Here is a 19265-nt window from a genome sequence, read left to right as displayed (position 1 = left end):
TGAAGCTTCCTGGTGTTGGACAAAATCCCTACCTGGTACTATAAATATTGATTAAGTTGTTAACTGACCCATGTTCTACTGATCTCTTGGTTGATGTTAACAGTCTTGTTCTGATGTGATCCTGTCTCTTGCTCATGACTTACCTTTGTTCTTGTTCTGTTTTTCTTATAAAAGGGAGAAATTGACTCGGAAACACTATTGGAGAAGCGGATGCAGGTGCTAACAAATGTGCAAAGTTCTGAAGGACAATATGTGAGCGAACTCCAGGCCCTGATGGTGGTGAGTAATCAGTGAAAGTGCAGACAGAGCAATGCGACAACCATTCTCCAAAATTATAGTATTACTATAGCGACAATATACTGCAACAATGTATGGCTATGTAAAGGTGACGTGTTACCATAGTGACAATATGCTGCAACAATCTATGGATATGTAAAGGTAATGTGTTACCACAGTCATAATATACTATAACAATGAATGGATATGTAAAGGTAATGTGTTACCACAGTCATAATATACTATAACAATGAATGGATATGTAAAGGTAATGTGTTACCACAGTCATAATATACTATAACAATGTATGGATATGTAAAGGTAATGTGTTACCACAGTCATAATATACTATAGCAACGTATGGATATGTAAAGGTAATGTGTTACCACAGTCATAATATACTATAACAACGTATGGATATGTAAAGGTAATGTGTTACCACAGTCATAAAATACTATAACAATGAATGGATATGTAAAGGTAATGTGTTACCACAGTCATAAAATACTATAACAATGTATGGATATGTAAAGGTAATGTGTTACCACAGTCATAATATACTATAACAATGTATGGATATGTAAAGGTAATGTGTTACCGCAGTCATAATATACTATAACAATGTATGGATATGTAAAGGTAATGTGTTACCACAGTCATAATATACTATAACAATGTATGGATATGTAAAGGTAATGTGTTACCACAGTCATAATATACTATAACAATGTATGGATATGTAAAGGTAATGTGTTACCACAGTCATAATATACTATAACAATGAATGGATATGTAAAGGTAATGTGTTACCACAGTCATAATATACTATAACAATGTATGGATATGTAAAGGTAATGTGTTACCGCAGTCATAATATACTATAACAATGTATGGACATGTAAAGGTAATGTGTTACCACAGTCATAATATACTATAACAATGAATGGATATGTAAAGGTAATGTGTTACCACAGTCATAATATACTATAACAATGTATGGATATGTAAAGGTAATGTGTTACCACAGTCATAATATACTATAACAATGTATGGACATGTAAAGGTAATGTGTTACCACAGTCATAATATACTATAACAATGAATGGATATGTAAAGGTAATGTGTTACCACAGTCATAATATACTATAACAATGTATGGATATGTAAAGGTAATGTGTTACCACAGTCATAATATACTATAACAATGTATGGATATGTAAAGGTAATGTGTTACCACAGTCATAATATACTATAGCAACGTATGGATATGTAAAGGTAATGTGTTACCAGTCATAATATACTATAACAATGAATGGATATGTAAAGGTAATGTGTTACCACAGTCATAATATACTATAACAATGTATGGATATGTAAAGGTAATGTGTTACCACAGTCATAATATACTATAGCAACGTATGGATATGTAAAGGTAATGTGTTACCGCAGTCATAATATACTATAACAATGAATGGATATGTAAAGGTAATGTGTTACCACAGTCATAATATACTATAACAATGTATGGATATGTAAAGGTAATGTGTTACCACAGTCATAATATACTATAGCAACGTATGGATATGTAAAGGTAATGTGTTACCGCAGTCATAATATACTATAACAATGAATGGATATGTAAAGGTAATGTGTTACCACAGTCATAATATACTATAACAATGTATGGATATGTAAAGGTAATGTGTTACCACAGTCATAAAATACTATAACAATGTATGGATATGTAAAGGTAATGTGTTACCACAGTCATAAAATACTATAACAATGTATGGATATGTAAAGGTAATGTGTTACCACAGTCATAAAATACTATAACAATGAATGGATATGTAAAGGTAATGTGTTACCACAGTCATAATATACTATAACAATGTATGGATATGTAAAGGTAATGTGTTACCACAGTCATAATATACTATAACAATGTATGGATATGTAAAGGTAATGTGTTACCACAGTCATAATATACTATAACAATGAATGGATATGTAAAGGTAATGTGTTACCACAGTCATAAAATACTATAACAGTGTATGGACATGTAAAGGTAATGTGTTACCACAGTCATAAAATACTATAACAATGTATGGATATGTAAAGGTAATGTGTTACCACAGTCATAAAATACTATAACAATGTATGGATATGTAAAGGTAATGTGTTACCACAGTCATAAAATACTATAACAATGAATGGATATGTAAAGGTAATGTGTTACCACAGTCATAAAATACTATAACAGTGTATGGATATGTAAAGGTAATGTGTTACCACAGTCATAATATACTATAACAATGAATGGATATGTAAAGGTAATGTGTTACCACAGTCATAATATACTATAACAATGTATGGACATGTAAAGGTAATGTGTTACCACAGTCATAATATACTATAACAATGTATGGATATGTAAAGGTAATGTGTTACCACAGTCATAATATACTATAGCAACGTATGGATATGTAAAGGTAATGTGTTACCACAGTCATAATATACTATAACAACGTATGGATATGTAAAGGTAATGTGTTACCACAGTCATAATATACTATAACAATGAATGGATATGTAAAGGTAATGTGTTACCACAGTCATAAAATACTATAACAGTGTATGGACATGTAAAGGTAATGTGTTACCACAGTCATAAAATACTATAACAATGTATGGATATGTAAAGGTAATGTGTTACCACAGTCATAATATACTATAACAATGAATGGATATGTAAAGGTAATGTGTTACCACAGTCATAAAATACTATAACAGTGTATGGATATGTAAAGGTAATGTGTTACCACAGTCATAATATACTATAACAATGTATGGATATGTAAAGGTAATGTGTTACCACAGTCATAATATACTATAACAATGTATGGATATGTAAAGGTAATGTGTTACCACAGTCATAATATACTATAACAATGAATGGATATGTAAAGGTAATGTGTTACCACAGTCATAATATACTATAGCAACGTATGGATATGTAAAGGTGGTGTGTTACCGCAGTGCCAATATACTGCAACAATGTATGGCTATGTAAAGGTGACATGTTACCATAGTTATAATATAAAGTAACAACATATGGCTATGTAAAGGTGACGTGTTACCGTAGTGACAATATACTGCAGCAATTTATGGATATGTAAAGGAAATGTGTTACCACAGTCATAATATACTATAACAATGGATGGATATGTATAGGTAATGTGTTACCACAGTCATAATATACTATAACAATGTATGGATATGTAAAGGTAATGTGTTACCACAGTCATAATATACTATAGCAACGTATGGATATGTAAAGGTGGTGTGTTACCCTAGTGACAATATACTGCAACAATGTATGGATATGTAAATGTGACATATTACCATAGTGATAATATACAGTAACAACATATGGCTATGTAAAGGTGACGTGTTACCATAGTGACAATATACTGCAGCAATGTATGGATATGTAAAGGTAATGTGTTACCACAGTCATAATATACTATAAAAATGTATGGATATGTAAAGGTAATGTATTACCACAGTCATAATATACTATAACAGTGTATGGACATGTAAAGGTAATGTGTTACCACAGTCATAATATATTATAACAATGTATGGATATATAAAGGTAATGTGTTACCACAGTCATAATATACTATAACAATGTATGGATATGTAAAGGTAATGTGTTACCACAGTAATAATATACTATAAGAATGTATGGATATGTAAAGGTGGTGTGTTACCGTAGTGACAATATACTGCAACAATGTATGGATAGGATATGTAAAGGTGACATGTTACCATAGTGCTAATATACAGTAAAAATGTATGGATATGTAAAGGTGACGTGTTACCGTAGTGACAATATACTGCAACAATATATGGGCATCTATTACTGTAGTGATAATATATTGTAGCAATGTATGGCTATATAAAGGTGCTAATCCTATTTATTTATTTATTGATTGGCATTTGATTACCGGGATAGTCCACTGGGCCATGAGAGACCATTTTCAGTGGAGGCCTGGGGAGAAAAGCTTAAGTGCATGTAACAATCTTGAACGATTAAATAAATTATACAGGCAAGTTAACTTCAGAGGTTAAAGCAAAATACAATTTTGAATTCATACATACATAGGACATACAAAACAGCATATAAATAAAAAATAAAAAAAATATTACAGGCAATTTGACTTCAGAGTTTCAATAAACATATCATTATGTAATTCATATATGCATGCAGAAGAAACTTACAGAACACAGTTGAATAATGAAAACATTTTGAGAGGGAAAATAGTGCTTGCATAGGTATAGTAGTAGAGAAAAAAAACATTTGTAGAAGTAGAGATAAAAGGGAAGTTGTCTTTCAGACTGGAGTTGTAAGTTAGGGCAGTAGTAATACTAATAGAGAAGATATTAGGCATTAAATACAGGAGGTGTGAAACAGTTACAGCTTCAAATGGAGGAAGGACAGTTATTAAGGAAGTTTTAAAAGGAGCAATTTGAGGGTTGAATCTAACAGTGAGAGGAAGAGACTTCCAGATTCTGGCTACAGAGTAGGAGTACAGACACTGGCCTGCACGATGTTTTGGTTTATTAATCTGTAGAAGATGTTGATTTTCCGATCTAAGGGACCTGTTGGGTAGGTAGTCACTGAATAAGGTGGCGAAGGCAGGACATACTGAAGGTTTGTGGGCTAAAGTTAATTTAATATAGGAGAGATAGTGCAATAATTCAAACCAATTTAAAGAGTGTAATACAGTACAGTGGTAGGTAGCATAAGAGGCATTAATAGTAAATCTGCCAATTTTATTTTAGCAGATTTCTGATTTTGATTTTAGGGTAGAAAGTAAGTTGGTGAATAATGGAGCAGCACAGGTCAGAGATGGGAGAAGTTAAGTGATGGCAAGTTTTTTTTTATTTGTTGGTGAAGTTAAGGAATTTGTTGTGCCTGTACAGCAAGCCCAGTTTTTGGTGATTTTTTTAAATGATGCGTAGAACATGTAGACCAAATGTTAAGTGCTCATCTATAATAACCCCTGGTAGTTTAGTATGGGAAACTATTTCAATAGAAGTTTGGTTTGGGGAGAGTATAGTAAGCTGGTCTTTGTTTATGGGAGTATTTTTCTTAGGGAGAAAAACAAGTAGCTTGGTTTTCTTAGGATTGAGTAACAAGTGATGTTTGGTAAACCAATTTTCAATGGAGGAAAATGCTAGTTGGGGAGTATGCTGGAGCTTCGGAATAGATTCAGCGGAGCAAATAATTGCGGAATCATCGACATGTTGAATGATAGAGCCACAGATAAGTGATAAGTGCAGATTATTAATAAAAATGCTGAATACTGAGTCCCCAAAATAGACCCCTGGGGAACACCACTGGGATTAGTGAGATAAGAAGAAAGGAAGGAGTCCCATCGACTTGCTTGTTGCCTGTTTGACAGATAGGTTGAAAAACAGTTGAATTAAAGGGGGGATAGTCCAGTTTGAGAGAGTTTGTTAAGAAAAAGGAGGGGATAAAATAGTATTGAAAGCATTTGAAAGATCTAAGAAACTAGATGAGAATGTTGACCACCTGCATATTGTATGTACTGTAAAAATGTATGGATATGTAAAGGTGATGTGTTACCATAGTGATTGTAACAATATATTGAGATGTAAAGGTGATGTGTTACCATAGTGATAATGTACTGTAACAATGTATGGATATGTAAAGGTGATGTGTTACTGTAGTAATAACATACTGTAACAACGTATGGATATGTAAAGGTGATGTCTTACCTTAGTGATAATATACTGTAACAATGTATATATATATATATATATATATATATATATATATATATATATATATGTGTGTGTGTGTGTGTAAAGTTGACGTTACCTTACTAATAATATACTGTATCAACGTATGGATATGCAAAGGTGATGTGCTACCATAGTGATTCTAACAACATATGGATATGTAAAGGTGATGTGTTACCATAGGGTCTATATCAGAACACCGAATGTTCAAAATTTCGAGTGTTCTAATGTCAACCTGTTTTCAGCGAATGCTGAAAATATCAAAGAAACAGAAAACCAAATTTTTTCCTAGGGAAAGAATTTGGTTGTCCATTTCCTTTGCTCCAGTATTTTCAGCGCTGTGGTGGAAAGTTACGGGTCGGGTTCAGATAAGTGTGTGATTGTGTGGATGTTAGGGTTAGGGCGGGTTAGGTGAGATAGGGTTAGGGTGCGGGTCAGGTAAGTGTGCGATTGTGTGGATGTGAGGGTTAGGGCGGTGTAGGTGAGTTAGGGTTAGGGCGTGGGTGAGGTGACTGTGCGATAGTGATGGCCCTTAGGGTTAGGGTTTTGGTTAAGGTAAGTGGATAGTTAGTGGTGTATGTATAGTTTAGTGTAGGGTTAGGTGTAAGAGTTTAGTTGTATGTGTGTGGATTGCTGTTTGTTTGGTGTGCTTGTGTTGTGTGTATGTGTTTTGGAAGAGCACATTTTTTCCCTAGAAAAAAATTTGCTGTTCTGAATGTTCAATGTTTTAAATTTTTGATTCATAGGGTTCGATATTAGAACACTCGACATTTTGAATGTTCTGTGTTCTAATATAGACCCTTACCATAGTGATAATATACTGTAACAACATATAGATATGCAAAGGTGATGTGTTACCATAGTGATAATATATAGTAACAACTTATGGCTATGTAGAGGTGATGTATTGCCATAGTGATAACACATATGGAAACAACATATGGCTATGTAAAGGTGATGTGTGCTACTGCAGTAATAACATATTGTAACAACATATGGATATGTAAAGGTAATGTGTTACCATAGTGATAATATACTGTATCAATGTATGGATATGTAAAGGTGATGTGTTACTGTAGTAATAACATACTATAACAACATATGGATATGTAAAGATGATGTGTTACCATAGTGACAATATACTGTATCAATGTATGGATATGTAAAGGTGATGTGTTACCATAGTGATAATATACTGTATAAACGTGTGAATATATAAGGGTGATATATTACCATAGTGAAAATATACTGTATCAACGTATGGATATGTAAAGGTGATGTATTACCATAGTGCTAATATACTGTAACAACATATGGATATGTAAAGGTGGCGTGTTACTGCAGTGATAATGTACTGTAACAATGTATGGATATGTAAAGGTGATATGTTATAGTGAGAATATACAGTAACAACATATGGATATGTAAAGGTGATGTGTTACCGTAGTGATAATATACAATAACAACATCTGGATATGCAAAGGTGATGTGTTACTGTAGTGATAATATACTGTAACAACGTATGGATATGCAAAGGTGACATGTTACCATAGTGATAATATACTGTATCAATGTATGGATATGTAAAGGTGACGTGTTACTGTAGTAATAACATACTGTAACAACGTATGGATATGTAAAGGTGATGCTTTACTGTAGTAATATACTGTAACAATGTATGGATATGTAAAGATGATGTGTTACTGTAATAATAACATACTGTAACAACGTATAGATATGTAAAGGAAATGTGTTACTGTAGTAATAACATACTGTGACAACGTATGGATATGTAAAGGTGATGTGTTCCTGTAGTGATAATATACAATAACAACATATGGATATGTAAAGGTGATGTGTTACCATAGTGATAATATACAGTAACAACATATGGATATGCAAAGCAATGTATGGACACATAAAGGTGATGTTCTACCATATAAATAATAAACTGTAACAATGTATAGATATGTATAGGTGATGTGTTACCATAGTGATAATATATTGTAACAACATATGGATATGTAAAGGTGGTGTGTTACTGTAGTGGTAATGTACTGTAATAACATATGGATATATAAAGGTAGTGTGTTACTGTAATGGTAATATACAATAACAACGTATGGATATGTAAAGGTGATATGTTGAAATAGTGATAATATACAGTAACAACATATGGATATGTAAAGGTGGTGTGTTACTGTAGCGGAAATGTACTGTAACAACATATGGATATGTAAAGGTGATGCGTTACCATAGTGATAATATACTCTATCAATGTATGGATATGTAAAGGTGATGGGTTACTGTAATAATAACATAGTGTAACAACGTATGGATATGTAAAGGTGCTGTGTTACCATAGTGATAATGTACTTTAACAACATATGGATATGTAAAGGTGATGTGTTACCATAGTGATAATATACTCTATCAATGTATGGATATGTAAAGGTGATGTGTTATGGTAGTAATAATATACAGTAACAACATATGGATATGTAAAGGTGATGTGTTACCATAGTAATAATATACTGTAACAATGTATGGATATGTAAAGGTGGTGTGTTACTGTAGTGGTAATATACTGTAACAACATATGGATATGTAAAGTTACTGTGTTACTGTAGTGGTAATATACAATAACAATGTATGGACATGTAAAGGTGATGTGTTACCATAGTGATAGTATACTGTAACAATGTATGGATATATAAAGGTGGTGTGTTAATGTAGTGGTAATATACTGTAACAACATATGGATATGTAAAGGTAGTGTGTTACTGTAGAGGTAATATACAATAACAACGTATAGATATGTAAAGGTGATGTGTTACCATAGTGATAATATACTGTAACAACATATGGATATGTAAAGTTGTTGTGTTACTGTAGTGGTAATGTACTGTAGCAACGTATGGATATGTAAATGTGATGTGTTACCATAGTGATAATGTACTATAACAACATATGGCTATGTTAAGGTGATGTATTACTGTAGTAATAACATACTGTAACAACGTATGGATATGTATAGGTGATGTGTTACCATAGTGATAATATACTGTATCAATCTATGGATAAGTAAAGGTGATGTGTTACCATAGTGATAATATACTGTAACAATGTATGGATATGTAAAGGTGGTGTGTTACTGTAGTGGTAATGTACTGCAACAACGTATGGATCTGTAAAGGTGTTGTGTTCCTACAGTGATAATGTACTGTAAGAACATATGGATATGTTAAGGTGATGTGTTACCATAGTGATAATATACTCTATCAATGTATGGATATGTAAAGGTGATGTGTTACTGTATTAGGAACATACTATAACAATGTATGGATATGTAAAGGTGATGTGTTATGGTAGTGATAATATACAGTAACAACATATGGATATGTAAAGGTGATTTGTTACCGTAGTGATAATATACAGTAACAACATATGGATATGCAAAGGTGAAGTGTTACCATTGTGATAACATACTATTACAATGTATGAACACATAAAGGTGATGTTCTACCATATAAATAATAAACTGTAACAATATATAGATATGTATAGGTGATGTGTGACCATCGTGATAATTTACTGTAACAACGTATGGATATGTAAACGTTGTGTGTTACTGTAGTGGTAATGTACCATAACAACATATGGATATGTAAAGGTAGTGTGTTACTGTAGTTGTAATATACAATAACAATGTATGGATCTAAACGTGATGTGTTACCATAGTGATAATATACTGTAACAACATATGGATATGTAAAGGTGGTGTGTTACTGCAGTGGTAATGTACTGTAGCAACATATGAATATGTAAAAGTGATGTGGTACCATACTGATAATGTACTATAACACCATATGACTATTTAAAGGTGATGTATTACTGTAGTATGGATATGTAAAAGGGATGTGTTACCATAGGGATAATATACAGTATCAATGTATGGCTATATAAGGGTGATGTGTTACCATAGTGAAAATGTACTGTATCAATGTATGGATATGTAAAGGTGATGTGTTACCATAGTGATAATATACTGTAACAACGTAGAGATATGTAAAGGTGACATGTTACCATGTGGTGTATTACTGTAGTGGTAATGTACTGTAACAACGTATGGATATGTAAAGGTGATGTGTTACCATAGTGATAATATACTCTATCAATGTATGGATATGTAAAGGTGATGTGTTACTGTAGTAATAACATACTATAACAATGTATGGATATGTAAAGGTGATGTGTTACCGTAGTGATAATATACATTAACAACATATGGATATGTAAAGGTGATGTGTTACCATTGTGATAACATACTATATCAATGTATGGACACATAAAGATAATGTTCTACCTTATAAATAATAAACTGTAACTATGTATAGGTATGTATAGGTGATGTGTTACCATAGTGATAATCTACTGTAACAAGGTATGGATATGTAATGGTGGTGTGTTACTGTAGTGGTAATGTACTGTAGCAATGTATGGATATGTAAAGGTGATGTGTTACCATAGTGATAATGTACTATAACAATGTATGGCTATGTAAAGGTGATGTATTACTGTAGTAATAACATAATGTAACAATGTATGGATATGCAAATGTGATGTGTTACCATTGTGATAACATACTATTACAATGTATGGACATATAAAGATGATGTTCTACCTTATAAATAATAAACTGTAACTATGTATGGCACATTGTATTGATAGATGTAAGGATACCTGTAATATGTTTAAATATTAATGAGATATTGTATTTATGTGTGGGAGGGTAATCATAGTATGCTATCATGCTGATGTACTGTGAAAGGTAATTCTGGTGTACTGTCATACCAATGATGTTTTGAGTCAATGTGAGAAGGGTGATGGGTACATGCTGTTATTCTCATGGGTTACCGTACTGGGACACATAAGTGTAATTGTGGCATGCTACCATACTGATGGTATACTGTATCGATGAATGGAGGGGTGATGTGTGCATGCTGTTATTTTCATGGGTCACTGTACTGGGACACATAAGTGCAATTGAGGCATTCAGCCATGCTGATGGTATACCGTATCGATAAACAGAGGGGTGATAGGTACATGCTGTTATACTGATGGTTCATTGTACTGGGATGTGTAAGTGTAATTGTGGCATGCTACCATACTGATGGTATACTGTATTGATGAATGGAGGGGTGATTGGTACATGCTGTTATTCTCATGTGTCACTGTACTGGGACACATAAGTGTAATTGTAGAATGCTACCATACTGACAGTATACTGTAGCAAAGGATAGAGGGGTCATAATGGGTTGCTGTTGTACTGATGGTATAACATGACAATGTGAGTTACAGTTAGCAGTGATGTTTTACAGTACTGAAAATATATGTAGCTGTGCAAAATGTATCAATAGATGAAAGGGTGGTGTTGATGTCCTGATGTACTGTTGTAATCTATCAATGTGCAGACGCTAGCAATGTGTAGAGGGGTACTGGTTGAGTGCTGTTGTATTTGTGGTATGAACTGTTAGTGAGCAAAAGAAAAATGAAAGTGCCCTGGTGTACTGATGGTGTAATCTATCAATGCACAAAAGGTTGGCAGCAATGTGTTACAGTACTGATTCTATATACACCACCAATGTGCAGACTGGTGATAGTGATGTGTTACTGCTCTGATGTTATACTCAGTGTGCTACAACAGTATACTCTATATCTGTGCAGAAGGCTGACAGTGATGACTTACCATATGCATGGTATTATCTATTGATTTGCAGAATGTACCACTTGGTGGTATAATATAGTGTTGTATAGAATGTACTGGGTCCCCTAGACATAACTGAAATGCCACTTACCCGACTTTCACATGATCAAGCCAAGAACACTGAAAGGACAAAACACAGAGCGCTTGGAAAACCAACAGAACGTAATTGCTCAGCTGGCATATTGACCTTTTCCCCTTACCTCCATGGTAGTGCAATCTCAGAGTTGGAATATTTAGTTAAGGGTGTGTGGGGAGTGTAGCCCCCCACATAGGGGGGTGTGGGGTGCAGCAACCAACATGGGTGTGCTGTCTTTGCTTCCATTTTAGTATTCTCGTCGGGTTGGCCAATGGGTTACTTACCGTTAGTTCCACATCAGTGTTCTGAGCGGTCAGAGTTTTGTTCTTTCAGTGTTCTCTGCTTGATCATGTGAAAGTCGGGTAAGTAGCATTTTGGTTATGTGTAGGGGACCCAATTTACCATATTGTTCTGTAATCTATTGATGTACATTGGATGGTATAATCGATTGATCTATAGCCTGTACCATATGGATGGTATAAAACCAATGTGCAGAATGCACCATATGGTGGTACAATCTATTAATGCAAATAATGTACCATATGGATGATATAATCAACTGATAAATAGAATTATCAGTTATCAATTATACCATCAGAGATGGTACACCTCTCTGATAGCGTAATAATTTGATGAGCAGAATGTACCATATTGACTGTACAATCTACTGATGTGCGGAATGTACCACCTGAATATTATAACTGAGTGCAAACTGACTTTTGACCATCATATTGCCTCTGTTGTACAGAAAGCTTTCTACATGGCCCACCTCATTAGTAAGGGTATCTAATCCAGGGACAAGGTGGTCATAATATCCCTGTATTCTTCCCTTACAAGACCCATTATTGAGTACAATGTCCCTCTCGGCATGTACTTCACAAAGCACATGCGGCAGCTGGGGGGACTACAGAGGTTCCTCACCAGGAGAATCCAGTGCCTCAAATATCTACCCTACACAGATAGGTTAAAGGCCCTGTCCCTCTACTCAGTCTCCTACAGACTCCTCAGAGGTGACCTCTGTCTGGCATACAAAGCAATCTAAGATCCTTCCCTGATGGGACTGCTGCATATCCACAAGTCAAGCTCCACTTGAGTAACCCACACACGCAACCTCAAACTGGTCTGTGACATCAATAGGACTTGTTGGTGGAACAGATTTGTGTCCCAGAGATTTCCTCTTTTGTGGAATAGACTCCCTCTCCATGTCAAGCAGAGTACCTCATTAACCCTTTTTAAGAGCAACCTGGATAACTGGATGGGGAACAGAAAATACACCCCTGGGATTCCACCTGTGTCCCTGCTGGACAGTGGCATAGAATGCTGACTTGTTGTAACATGAGCTAAATGTTTAGCTAGACTTGTATGAGCCTCAGGGCTAATAGCCTAGTAACTTCCTATGATACTATGATTGATTGTAGAATGTATCATATTGATGGCCTAATGTATTCATGTGTAGAATGTACTATATAGATGGCAAAATCTGTTGATGTGTAGAATGCACCACATGGATGGTGTAATCTATTGATGAGTAGACTGCACCACACAGATGGCATAATCTATTGATGTGTAGAATGCATCACACAGATGGTATAACTGATTGATTTGTAGAATGTATCATATGAATGCTATAATTGTTTGATGTGTAGATTGTACCTTATGGATGGTATAATTTATTCATGTATAGAATGTACCAGATGGATGGCATAATCTACTGAAGTATTCTGGATGCTATCATCTATTGATGTGTAAAATGTACCATGTGAATAATATACTTTGTTGATGTGCAGAGTATACCCATATGGATGTTATCTATTGAAGTGCATGATGTATCATATAGATGGTAAAATCAACTGATCTGTAGAATGTACCATAGAGATGGTACAATGTATTGATGTGCATAATGTACCATATGGATGGTATATTGATCTGTAGAACATATCATATGGATAGCATAATCTACTGATGTGTATAATGCACTATATAGGTGCATATTGCTGATGTATAGAATATACCATATGGATGGTATAATGTCTGCAGAATGTATTAAATGATGTGCAGAATATACCACATGGAGAATATAATTGATTGATCTCTAGACTGTACCATATGAATGGTACAATTATAAAATGTGCAGAATGTACTATATGGTTGGTATAAAGAATTGACGTGCAGAATGTATCACATGGATTGTATAATCAATTGAACTGTAGAATGTACCATATGGCTGGTATAATATCTGTAGAATGTACCTAATGGATGGGATAATCTACTGATATGCAGAATGTACTAGACAGAAAAAAATAATTAATTGATCTGTAGAATGTACCATATGAATTATACAGTTATAAAATGCACAAAATGTGCCATATGGTTGGTATAATGTATTGATGTGCAGATTGTATGATATGGTTGGTATAATGTATTGATGTGCAGATTGTACCATATGGTTGGTATAATGTATTGATGTGCAGATTGTACCATATGCTTGGTATAATGTATTGATGTGCAGATTGTATCATATGGTTGGTATAATGTATTGATGTGCAGATTGTATCATATGGTTGGTATAATGTACTGATGTGCAGATTGTATCATATGGTTGGTATAATGTATTGATGTGCAGATTGTACCATATGGTTGGTATAATGTATTGATGTGCAGATTGTATCATATGGTTGGTATAATGTATTGATGTGCAGATTGTATCATATGGATCGTATAATCCACTGAACTATAAAATGTACCAGATGGATGGTACACTCTACTGATATGCAGAACCTACTGGTTTGCAGAAGGGTAATGAATGTGCATTGCTGCACAGATGGTTATCACTGTTGATGTGTAGCATCTGTTACTGCACAGAAGGATAACATTATTGTACCACTGCAGAAATGGATGTCATTAAAATCTGCAGAATCTGCTGATGTATAAAAGGGTGATGTTACTGTGCTGCTGTAGAGGTGGTAATACCTGTTGATATGTAGAGCCTATCAGTGTGTGATGATAATGTGATTCAGCGTTGGTATTACTGTCTACTGATGTATATAACATTAACAGTAATGTGTTACTGCATGAATGGTGTGATCTATCCATGTGCAAAGTATGCTAATGTGCCAAATGATAAGAGATGTAAGATAGTCTGACACCCTTGCTGGTGTATAGTGTTGGTAGGATTACCAGCTAGTATCTTTAGCATGTTAGAATACAAAAACATCAATAGAAAGCAAGGCAGCAGAAGTATAACAGAAAGGCAATGAATTTCACATTCCCTTCAGCATTTTGAATCCACAAAGACCATCATGAAGCAGAAGAGCCTAAACAAAACAGCCCAAGGTGGTAAGGTCTCCATGATTATCCTGTATTGCTACACCAAGGGAGTGGCCAGCAGTCGATCCAGGCACATATTAGTCACTCTCATCTAACACATATTGGTTAACACATTTTCCAAATGATAATGGCAGCATGATGCTGTATTGATAGGATTATAGATCAAAGGCAACACAATGCTGTATTGATAGGATTATATATCAATGGCAGGACAATGCTGTATTGATAGGATTATATATTAATGGCAGCACAATGCTGTATTGATAGGATTATATATCAATGGCAGCACAATGCTGTATTGATAAGATTATATATCAGTTGCAGGACAATGCTGTATTGATAGGATTATACATCAATGGCAGCATGATGCTGTATTGATAGGATTATATATCAATGGCAGCGCAATGTTGTATTGATAGGATTATATATCAATGGCAGCACAATGCTGTATTGATAAGATTATATATCAGTTGCAGGACAATGCTGTAGTGATAGGATTATACATCAATGGCAGCATGATGCTGTATTGATAGGATTATATATCAATGGCAGCGCAATGCTGTATTGATAGGATTATATATCAATGGCAGCACAATGCTGTATTGATAAGATTATATATCAATTGCAGTACAATGCTGTATTGATAGGATTATACATCAATGGCAGCACGATGCTGTATTGATAGGATTATATATCAATGGCAGCACAATGCTGTATTGATAGGATTATATATCAATGGCAACACGATGCTGTATTGATAAGATTATATATCAATGGCAGCATGATGCTGTATTAATAGGATTATATATCAATGGCAGCACGATGCTGCATTGATAGGATTATATATCAATGGCAGCACAATGCTGTATTGATAGGATTCTATATCAATGGCAGCACAATACTGTATTGATAGGATTATATATCAATGGCAGCACAATGCTGTATTGATAAGATTATATATCAGTGGCAGGACAATGCTGTATTGATAGGATTATATATCAATGGCAGCACAATGCTATATTGATAAGATTATATATCAATGGCAGGACAATGCTGTATTGATAGGATTATATATCAATGGCAGCATGATGCTGTATTGATAGGATTATAGATCAATGGTAGCATGATGCTGTACTGATAGTATTATATATCAAGGGCAGCATGATGCTGTATAGATAGGATTATAGATCAATGGCAGCACAATGACAGTTGGGAGGGTGACCTAACAGTTAAGGTGTTTGCCTTACAAACACAAGGTGCAGGGTTTGAGTCTCACAAGGGATAATTGACTAGGCTTAAAATGGCTTGCAAGAGCAGTTAGCTTAGTACTAAACTATGAACCTATGAACCTATGAACAATGCAATATTTATAGGATTATATATCAATGCCAGGATGATGCTGTATTGATAGGATTATATATCAATGGCAGGACAATGCAGCATTGATAGGATTATATATCAATGCGGCACAATGCTGTATTGATAAGATTATATATCAATGGCAACACAATGCTGTATTGATAGGATTATGTATCAATGGCAGCCCAATGCTGTATTGATATGATTCTATATCAATGGCAGCACAATACTGTATTGATAAGATTATATATCAATGGTAGCACAATGCTGTATTGGTAGGATTATATATAAATGGCAGGACAATGCTGTATTGATAGGATTATATATCAATGGCAGCATGATGCTGTATTGATAGGATTATAGATCAATGGTAGCATGATGCTGTACTGATAGGATTATATATCAAGGGCAGCACAATGCTGTATTGATAGGATTATAGATCAATGGCAGCACAACGCTGTATTGATAGGATTATATATCAATGCCAGGATTATGCTGTATTGATAGATTTATATATCAATGGCAGGACAATGCTGTATTGATAAGATTATATATAAATGGCAGCACAATGCTGTATTGATAGGATTATATATCAATGACAGCAAGCACAATGCTGTATTGATAGGATTATAGATCAATGGCACCACAATCCTGTACAGATATTATTATATATCAATGGCAGCATGATGCTGTACTGATAGGATAATAGATCAATTGCAGCACAGTGCTGTATTGATAGAATTATATATCAATGGCAGCCTGATGCTGTATTGATAGGATTATAAATCAATGACAGCACAATGCTGTATTGATAGGATTATAGATTAATGGCAACATGAGGCTGTAGCGATAGGATTATATATCAATGCATCATAATGCTGTACTGATAGGATTATAGACCAACAACAGTATGATGCTGTATTAATAGGGTTATATATCAATGGCAGCATGAAGCTGTATTGATAGGATTATAAATCAATGGCAGCATGCTGCTGTATTGATAGGATTATATATTAATAGCAGCATGATGCTGTAGTGATAGGATTATATATCAATGGCAGCACAATGCTGTATTGATAGGATTATAGATCAATGGCAGCACAATGCTGTATTGATAGGATTATAGATCAATGGCAGCACAATGATGTATTGATAGGATTATAGATCAATGGCAGCACAATGCTATATTGACAGGATTATAGATCAATGGCAGCACACTGGTGTATTGATAGGATTATAGATCAATGGCAGCATGATGATTTACTGATAGGATTATAGATCAATGGCAGCATGATGCTATATTGATAGGATTATAGATCAATGGCAACACGATGCTGTATTGATAGGATTATATATCAATGGCAGCACAATGCTGTATTGATGGGATTATATATCAATGGCAGCACAATGCTGTATTGATGGGATTATATATCAATGGCAGGACATTTCTGTATTGATAGGATTATATAACAATGGCAGGACGTTTCTGTATTGATAGGATTATACATCAATGGCAGCACAGTGCTGTATTGCTAGGATTATATATCAATGGCAGCACAATGCTGTATTGATGGGATTATATATCAATGGCAGGACATTTCTGTATTGATAGGATTATATAACAATGGCAGGACGTTTCTGTATTGATAGGATTATATATCAATGGCAGCACAGTGCTGTATTGCTAGGATTATATATCAATGGCAGCACAATGCTGTATTGATGGGATTATATATCAATGGCAGGACATTTCTGTATTGATAGGATTATATAACAATGGTAGGACGTTTCTGTATTGATAGGATTATATATCAATGGCAGGACAGTGCTGTATTGATAGGATTATATATCAATGGCAGCACAATGCTGTATTGATGGGATTATATATCAATGGCAGGACATTTCTGTATTGATAGGATTATATATCAATGGCAGGACGTTTCTGTATTGATAGGATTATATATCAATGGCAGCACAATGCTGCATTGATAGGATTATATAACAATGGCAGGACGTTTCTGTATTGATAGGATTATAGATCAATGGCAGCATGATGATTTACTGATAGGATTATAGATCAATGGCAGCATGATGCTGCATTGATAGGATTATATAACAATGGCAGGACGTTTCTGTATTGATAGGATTATATAACAATGGCAGGACGTTTCTGTATTGATAGGATTATAGATCAATGGCAGCATGATGATTTACTGATAGGATTATAGATCAATGGCAGCATGATGCTGCATTGATAGGATTATATAACAATGGCAGGACATTTCTGTATTGATAGGATTATATATCAATGGCAGCATGATGATTTACTGATAGGATTATATATCAATGGCAGCATGATGCTGCATTGATAGGATTATATAACAATGGCAGGACGTTTCTGTATTGATAGGATTATAGATCAATGGCAGCATGATGATTTACTGATAGGATTATAGATCAATGGCAGCATGATGCTGCATTGATAGGATTATATAACAATGGCAGGACGTTTCTGTATTGATAGGATTATATAACAATGGCAGGACATTTCTGTATTGATAGGATTATATATGAATGGCAGCACAATGCTGCATTGATAGGATTATATAACAATGGCAGCACAAT

General features: G+C 34.3%; 1 protein-coding gene across 1 annotated transcript in view; it reads left to right on the top strand.

Annotated features, from left to right (window-relative positions):
* Positions 1 to 19265, top strand: part of LOC122814070 (active breakpoint cluster region-related protein-like) — a 1143696-nt gene that overhangs the window by 320494 nt on the left and 803937 nt on the right. Inside the window, exon 3 of the mRNA XM_044086683.1 lies at positions 175 to 279. Coding sequence (XP_043942618.1) covers positions 175 to 279 — 105 coding nt within the window. The remainder of the gene's footprint in view (positions 1 to 174; positions 280 to 19265) is intronic.

This window comes from Protopterus annectens, chromosome 10.part0 (assembly GCF_019279795.1).
Source record: "Protopterus annectens isolate FY-2018-M chromosome 10.part0, PAN1.0, whole genome shotgun sequence".
NCBI lineage: Eukaryota > Metazoa > Chordata > Ceratodontiformes > Protopteridae > Protopterus > Protopterus annectens.
The sequence above is the reverse complement of the archived record's forward strand: the minus strand, read 5'-3'. Positions and strand labels throughout refer to the sequence as shown.